An 8,171-nucleotide genomic window follows, 5' to 3' on the forward strand; every position below is an offset into this window, starting at 1 on the left:
TAATGGAATTGCAACATCGACATCCTTTGGATGTTCATCATGTCAGTTAATTGCTTCTTTTCCCTTCACTTCTGTCTATAGAATCACCTGGTCTTAAAAACAGGATTATTAGCGCTGAAATTTGTTCATCAAAGAAAAAAAAAATGGAAAACGTTTATCCAAAACCTGGCGTCAAGTTTTATTGCCTTTTGCTTCCCAATCAAAGATCCACACGTGGAGCGATAGGGATCGATGATTCAGTAATCGAGGAGGATTATGGGAGAATATGAAAGCTAAATTGCGGTACACGGGATGGCGGGTTCACGTAAGGGAAAACGGGATCAAAAACAGAACGCTGATATCAAAAACAATTTCCAGTCGATCAGGCATTCCAGATTCGTAAAAATTTAGACACCCAATGGAACACTATTTGCCTGTTAACTAATTCAAGTTTCATCTTTTAGCAGAAGCTTGGCATCACAACCGTACCATGAGGTCTATTGCCAGTCTTGTTTCGTTACTTTATATCCTGGCTTCAAGTGATGGTAAGGCTCCTTGCTAGTTTGTTTTACGCCTTCATGTTAATAAATAAATAAATAAATAAATAAATAAATAAATAAATAAACAAATAAATAAATACTAGTGGACACTAGTGGATTTGCTAACTGAAATTTTTTTTTTTATATAATAATTAAAGTTTGCCTCAAATTACACGTTTAATACAAGCAGTTATCGTAGTGTTTTAAAAGTTCTAATTTAAGTCTCTTAGAACTAAAATCAGATTAATGTTAAAACAAAGTTCGATCATCCTGTGAAGAAAAAAATTTTAATACAAAGCCAACTATAACTCGCCGACATTTTAAAATACATTCATGTTTTTGTTTGAAGGCTTTCCGGTACTCTTTCCACTTGCCCTTAGGATTGTCATTGACCTTGTGCGAGTAGTTGCTTGGATATAGTTTTAGCCCAGGCTGAATCGCGTGGTTTTCTCCACAACAGCAACAAATAAAAAATATTAATTTATTCAGATAATCCCCTTTTTTGATGGCAGCATTTGTCATCCAGCCACCTTTGACGAAACAATACAATATTTTTTTTCTCAAAAGGTGTTTGTTTTTTACCAGTCTCAAAGTGTGTGCTCTTGTTAGAAAGAAACAGAGGAAATTACTCTGATGTCTAGAAATGCTTAATATTTTCCGCCATTTCGTTTAATTTGTTCCTCGCAGGACATCTTGTTCACGAGAAGCCACACGATCACATGTGCAATGATCTGCTCGAGTCCGCCTCATACGAGACAAACACGCTTATGGAAATCCTATACAATTCGTCGTGCCAACCCCGAGGGTGGGAAGGATTCTTCAACAGGGAAGACGTCAAAAAGATGATTGAAGAAATCTCCAAACGCCTCCAGGACGACTCTCAAATCAAGGGCCTTGGGTTGAATCCCAAAATCGGATGGATTTTCAGAGCGTTCCACATGGTTCCACCCAACAAAGTGAAAGCCATCATCATGGGGCAAGACCCAGCTCCACAACCCGGGCTAGCAACGGGGCTCTCTTTCAGTCTGGATTCTTCGGTTCACCCAAAAAAAGTCCAAAGCGTCCTGAGGGTGATCCTTGAGGCCAGAAACGAGGGTTACTGTGTCGACCCTTCCGTTGGTGGTTTGGAAAGCTGGGCTAAGCAGGGAGTTCTCTTGCTGAACACAGCTTTGACCTTGGTTCAAAACAAGATTGGCTCGCACATCCCAATCTGGAGAGAATTTAGTAGAGAAATCATGCAGTACATCAACGACAACACCAATCCTTCAGTGTGGATCCTCTGGGGATCCAAAGCCAAATACCTGAAGAAGAAAATCGACCAAAGCAAGCATTACATAGTCGAGGGGGGTCATCCTTCACCCAGGGCACCTGCTGATAAGTTCTTCTGTCAAAATTACTTCAGCTGTGCTAACGAGTGGCTTTGCAGCAAAGGTCGCGGAGGAGTGGACTGGAACCTAGTTCCTCTACCTTGCAAGAAGTACACGAGTCGTTTGTATGGCTGGAAGTACTCTGGAACAGGATTTTCCGAGAAGGAAGAATGTGAAATGCAACCCTGCCCTGCATTTTGAGATCATCTGATTAGGATAAACGTTTAAGAAATTATTGAAATGAAATGAAAATGAAAAAGTATTATGTAGCTCTTGTTAATTCGTTTTCGTTATTAAAGGGGAATTTCGTTATTTGATGCACGATTTAAGATTAATTTTGGGTTTTTCAGGGTGAGTGTTCTCCTCTAGTTATTTGATTATTTTGGTCTTTTAATAATGATAGTTGTCGAAATTGAGGACAAGCTTGACAGTTCTTGCTGACCATGGCTTGAACCGATGTGAACATTAAACTTCTGAGTTGAACTGTCGTTCTTTCTAAGTTTTCATTGGATACCTGTTGTTTGCTAGTTTGACCGAGAAAGGTTTTTTGGATTTTCTTGGTTGAGTACGAAGTAACCGAAATTCTGAAAATTCCCAGCGGTTAACCAAAGGACGATCTGCAAATCAGAAATTTAATTTATATCTTTTTTTTTTTATTTATCAGGAATCACAAATAAAGAATTTTTGAAACTGAAAGATTATGTTTGATCGGTTTTATATAACGGCTAAGAATTTCACAACACACGATACATATGAGCGTTTTACTAGTTCAATCGATAATTAAACATTTGTTGCAGAACTAACTTTATGATCAATACTTACAACAAAAAAGGTTTTCAGTGACCGATTTGGCAAAAAGATGGATAAAATGTTTCTCTAAGATCATGCTCACAAAGTCTCAATTTAATTCAAAAGCACCAAGTTATCGAAATGCGTGCAAGCCAAAGTCAACATTTTTGTTCCGGTTTCCGTCTCAAATCTTATTGCTTGAACAAGGACGAGGATCTTTTATTAGCCTGGATCACAGAATAAACTTGTTAGAGAAGTTACAACTAAGCGTCATAAGAACAAAACCAAAGTTATTATTCTGGCCAATAACAACAGATATCAAGTGCGTAACGAACCAATCAAAAGTCGAAGCAAATACATACAACTGGCGTCATTGGCTGAAAAAGTGGCGCGAGTTTTGTCACCCAACCATCAAACGTATCAAAGTAGACATAATGACGAAAATGACTTTCGACACCCAATTTAAATCCACTCCGTTGTTGACCTAGAGAAGGGAGGATCCTAGCACTAGGAAGATCCTGGAGGGCGGATTAACCTAGCGCCATATGTTATCTCTATTCAGTTTACATGCAAAAATTTGTACTTGGCCCTAGCGGTTGGATCTTCTTAGCAAAAGGATCTTCCTATAGCTGGGAGATGGGAAAATCCTAGCACCATGTAAACTACCTTCGCTCGGAAGATTCTAGTACTAGGAACTAAAAAGAACAAACATGGCGGCAGCCGGGCGTTCAACTGCTAAAGGTAGACAATTTTCCTCCTTTCCTTCTCTACTTAGTATCCACCGCGACCAAAATTTTTGCATGTAAACCACACGAAAAGTCGTTTCGCCTTCTAGAATTGTCTAAGTGCTAGGATCTTCCTTCCTCCATGTAAATAGCCCCTACATTAGAGCAAAGCAAACGCAACTTATAATTCGATCGTTTTCAGTTTAAGCGTTAAACAGGCTACACATATTGATACAAAGACTATTTAGGGACCGTTCATTTTTTATGAGCATGGGGGGGCTGGTGGGATTTGGTTATTTACCACTACGAAACTGTATGACCCCCCCCCCCCCTAGCATGCAATTTTTTTCCACATGCCCCCCCCCCCCCAGCAGAAACTATTTTTTTCTGATGACCCCCCCCCCCCCCCGCCCAACCAGAAACAAATCATACTCCTAACTTTAACAAAACGCTTATGTACTGTTTATATCAAAGAAAAACGTAATTGTTACTGTGATTTCTTTACAGTACTATTAAAAAGTTACCGTTCTCAGCTTAGGTAAAGATTTTTCTTGTTTAAAAAAACGTTTTATAAATAGCAACACGTTTACGACAACGGCAAACCCTAAATTTCCAATTAGATTCTCAAATGAACTATAAAAATTAATCAAGCAAATGGTTAACGTGAAATAACTCCCCTTCGAGTAGAAACAATTAATACACGTACAGATCTGACTAACAAAATACGGATCGAAGCATACCAATCAACGATTACGAGTCATATTAAACAGAAAAAAACAGCGGACACACAGATATCAGGCGCGTAGGTAAGGGTTAGATAGGGGTGTTCGTTGAGCCCCAAATCTTGCTGAGCGCTGGAGGCGCTCTTACTAGAGGGGTCCGGGGAGATGCTCCCCCGGAAATTTTTGAAAATCTAGGTTCCCAGAAACCTCATTTCCTGCATTTTTAGACCCATTTTAGGCGAATCACAAATTTGTTTTACAGCAGCTTTTTAAGCTATATACATCATTTCTGCGGCATAATTGTTTCAACTTAAACAAGAAAGTTCAATGTACATTCCGCGCCCTGTCAAGTTCTGATAGCTATTCGATGTGCTGATAGTCATACACCAAGCTGGTAAACTGCATCATTCTCGGGTGTAGGCCTTCGAACAAATTGACTATCTCGTCAAGATTGACAGGCATATCATATTTGATATGCATTAGAACCAGGGCGGACATTCTACTCTCTCGCATGGTACACCTCATGTAGTTGTTCAACCTCCTCATTGTGCTTTTTCTTCCGCCAGTATTGATCTTCAAAGGGGGTTCGTTCAAACCCCTCGAAACCCCCTCCTACGCGCCTGGATATTAGAGTACTGCTATTAAAAATGACAGTTACAAGCTTTTCTGAAGATGGCCTCTGCTCAGATTTACCGTCAACTGAAGTCACCAACAACAGTTCTATTATTAAAAACTAATCTGGATGTTCACACTAGGCATACTACTGAGTCTACTGATACTCCTGGGTTCAAATAATTTACTAATCAACAGTCTTTATAAAAGTGAGTACAGAACATTAAACAATCCATTGATATAGTTCTGAGTACAACCACTTAATAGAAAACTACTCCCCCACGGATGATTCATTTAGTGAGGCTGTTACGTTTTTATATTGATTTGAACTTGTACAAGCATAGGTGTCTACTTCAGTTTATATTCATTATTGCTTTTCCAACAGATATGCTTCATTTCCTCAGTTGTTGTTAATATGAAATGCAAATTTCGACCTCACATAGTAAAACAAATTAAAAGTGGTTAGGAAATTAAAATAATATTCAATTTCTTCATCTGTTTCTGTGTTGAGCCACTTTCAATTTCCCCTACTAGCCAATTTTTGCTGGTGACCCCCCCCCCCCCTCTTTCACTCAATTTTTTTTGGTAGCCCCCCCCCCCTTTAGTGCCATTTTTTTTCTCGTGCCCCCCCCCCCCCCCAAATCCCACCAGCCCCCCCATGCTCATAAAAAATGAACGGTCCCTTAGTGTCTCCTACGGAGCCCATTAAGTGCCATGAAATTACACCTTTAATTTCAAATCTCTTCCGAAGTTTTGCCCGCGTTCTGACTTTTTTCTCGACTTTTTTCCTGCGTCCTCCTTTTTTTCCCGACTTTTTTCCTGACTTTTTTCCCGACTTTTTTCCCGACTTTTTTCCTGACTTTTTTCCCGACTTTTTTCCCGACTTTTTTCCTGACTTTTTTCCCGACTTTTTTCCCGACTTTCTTCCCAACTTTTTTCCCGAATTTTTTCCCGACTTTTTTCCCGACTTTTTTCCCGACTTTTTTCCCGACTTTTTTCCTGACTTTTTTCCCGACTTTTTTCCCGACTTTTTTCCTGACTTTTTTCCCGACTTTTTTCCTGACTTTTTTCCCGACTTTTTTCCCGACTTTTTTCCTGACTTTTTTCCCGACTTTTTTCCCGACTTTTTTCCTGACTTTTTTCCCGACTTTTTTCCTGACTTTTTTCCTGACTTTTTTCCTGACTTTTTTCCCGACTTTTTTCCCGACTTTTTTCCCGACTTTTCTCCTGACTTTTTTCCCGACTTTTTTCCTGACTTTTTTCCCGACTTTTTTTGGAATGCCGCTGACCGATAAGCGGTCAGTGCTGTGAAACATGGCGGCAAACGTGGACAACTCGTCACTTGAAAAGGTAAACTAAAGGAATGATTTATAATTGAAGTTGTTAGCATTGTTAATTGTCTTGATAAGTGCTGTGGACTTTGTGAATATGGCGGATTAATGTCGTTGTTAAAATGAGATCATTCTTTTCAGTAAGACGGCATTATATTTTTGTATTTCGTCAGAGATTCGCCAATATGGCCAACGTTTTTGTCGTGCTTCTATTTTTGACATTTGCTTTTAAGACGTCAACATGCGAAGGTGTTCGACTTGCAAACTACATTCCTACATTGCAAGAATACCCCTGTGGACGTGATGACCTAATTGAAAGTTATTTTCATCTTGGGCTGGAGTATACAGAGATTTTGTTGTTTCTTGGATTCAGTCATGGCATCAACTTAAGCCTTAGTCAGTTAAAAAGGATCTTAAAAGCCAAAAGACTTGGACGAAGAAGAAGCCCCAGCGATTTAAGGGAGGTTGTTCAAGCTGTGGAAGAAGAACTTAGAGGAAGCGGTAGTAACATCGGATACAGGCAAATGACTCAACGATTGGTCAATGACCACCGGCTTGTTGTAGGCAAAGAAACCGTCCGGGAGTTATTAAAGATCCTTGGTCCTGAAGGGGTTGAGTTAAGAGCACAGCATAGGCTAAAAAGGAGGCAATACTCGACTAAGGGGCCGAATCATTTGTGGCACATAGATGGCTACGATAAATTGAAGCCATTTGGTTTTTGCATCCACGGATGTATCGATGGATTCAGTAGGCGCATTCTATGGCTTGACGTTGGATACACCAACAATGATCCTACCGTTATTTCTCAGTACTTTGTTGACTGTGTGCGGCAACTTGGTGGAACCGCAAGGGTTATAAGGGCTGATTGCGGAACAGAGAATGGCTGCGTTGCAGCGGTACAAAGGTTCATTAGGCGAGATGGTGAAGATGATTGGGCGGGAGATGACAGTTTCATGTATGGAAAATCAGTTTCTAACCAACGAATCGAAGCATGGTGGAGTATACTGGGAAAAGACTGTACGAGATGGTGGATAGATTTTTTTAAAGACATGCGGAGCTGCGGCCTTTATCATGACGATGACTGTATTGAGGTAGAATGTCTCAAGTTTTGTTTCATGCTTATATTGCGAGACGAACTTCATCGGGCAGCAAAACTGTGGAATCTCCATCGAATTCGACCTTCAACAAACATGGAATCCCCATCTGGCAGGCCTGATGTATTGTTCTTTCTACCGGAAGTGTCGGGCACAAGGAACTACATGGCCGATGTCGACTTGGACGAATTGGATCTTGCAGAGGAGAGATGCTGCTATCGACCTCCGCAAAGTGGTTGCTCAGATGAATTCACACAGTTGGCGGAAATAATAATGAGAGAAAAATGTTTACAGTTTCCTCGCACAGCTGAAGAGGCAACAACTTTGTATGTCACCTTGCTTGAGGAAATAGAAAAAATCTAAGAGGCCTTTGGCATACGCCGTGTAATAAATGGGCACGTAACACGGTAGATCAGTTTGAATTTCAAGCCCTTTTGCCGCTTCGATTTTGATTTTGATTTTGTTCTGTCTCCGTAAGTTGAGGACTGTTCACGTTTTAAAAAATCAGTCAAGTTATTTCACAGTTCATTACTTTTCAATGTTAATCTCTTAATAGACCCTTCTCCAAAATGGCAGCAACAGATTTGAATGAGTTAAAATTGAACTGAATGAAAAACTGATACCAGCACTGGAAAGAGCACCTTTACTTTAGTAACCTTGCAAAGTTTCAGCATATTAGGTGTTATATCAGCTTAGGAACTGTAAAATGAAATTTGACAAATTTACAGACGTTTGTAAGACTGGGGTTGTCATACCTCCAGTCATGTAAGTTTTAAATTTTCAACTTACATTTTCTCAGCTGATACTACACGTGATATGCCGAAACTTTGCAGGGTTACTAAAGTAAAAGCGCTCTTTCTACTGCTGGTATACGTTTTTAATTTTTATTTTATTTGAATTTTCGGCCGACATTTTGGAGAAGTGTCTATTGTCTGAGGAGAGGATAGTGTTGAATTCCTCTCTGAATTCAGGAAAAGACTGATACGTTGATGGCATCTCTAAAACAGTGTTGC

The 8,171-nt window shown here is 39.8% G+C and overlaps 2 protein-coding genes across 2 annotated transcripts; both read left to right on the forward strand.

Annotated features, from left to right (window-relative positions):
• Positions 1-321: 321 nt before the first annotated feature.
• On the forward strand, positions 322-2,321 carry LOC146467405 (uncharacterized). Its single transcript, XM_085125964.1, has 2 exons — positions 322-524; positions 1,206-2,321. The coding sequence occupies exons 1-2, from the start codon at positions 470-472 to the stop codon at positions 2,084-2,086; spliced, it is 936 nt and encodes a 311-aa protein (XP_084982090.1). The 5' UTR covers positions 322-469; the 3' UTR covers positions 2,087-2,321.
• A 3,996-nt stretch (positions 2,322-6,317) lies between these two features.
• Positions 6,318-7,550, forward strand: LOC146467406 (uncharacterized). Its single transcript, XM_085125936.1, has one exon. The coding sequence runs from the start codon at positions 6,589-6,591 to the stop codon at positions 7,519-7,521; it is 933 nt and encodes a 310-aa protein (XP_084982062.1). The 5' UTR covers positions 6,318-6,588; the 3' UTR covers positions 7,522-7,550.
• Positions 7,551-8,171: the final 621 nt, after the last annotated feature.

This window comes from Pavona decussata, unplaced genomic scaffold (genome assembly GCF_977016875.1).
Source record: "Pavona decussata unplaced genomic scaffold, jaPavDecu1.1 SCAFFOLD_136, whole genome shotgun sequence".
Lineage (NCBI taxonomy): Eukaryota > Metazoa > Cnidaria > Anthozoa > Scleractinia > Agariciidae > Pavona > Pavona decussata.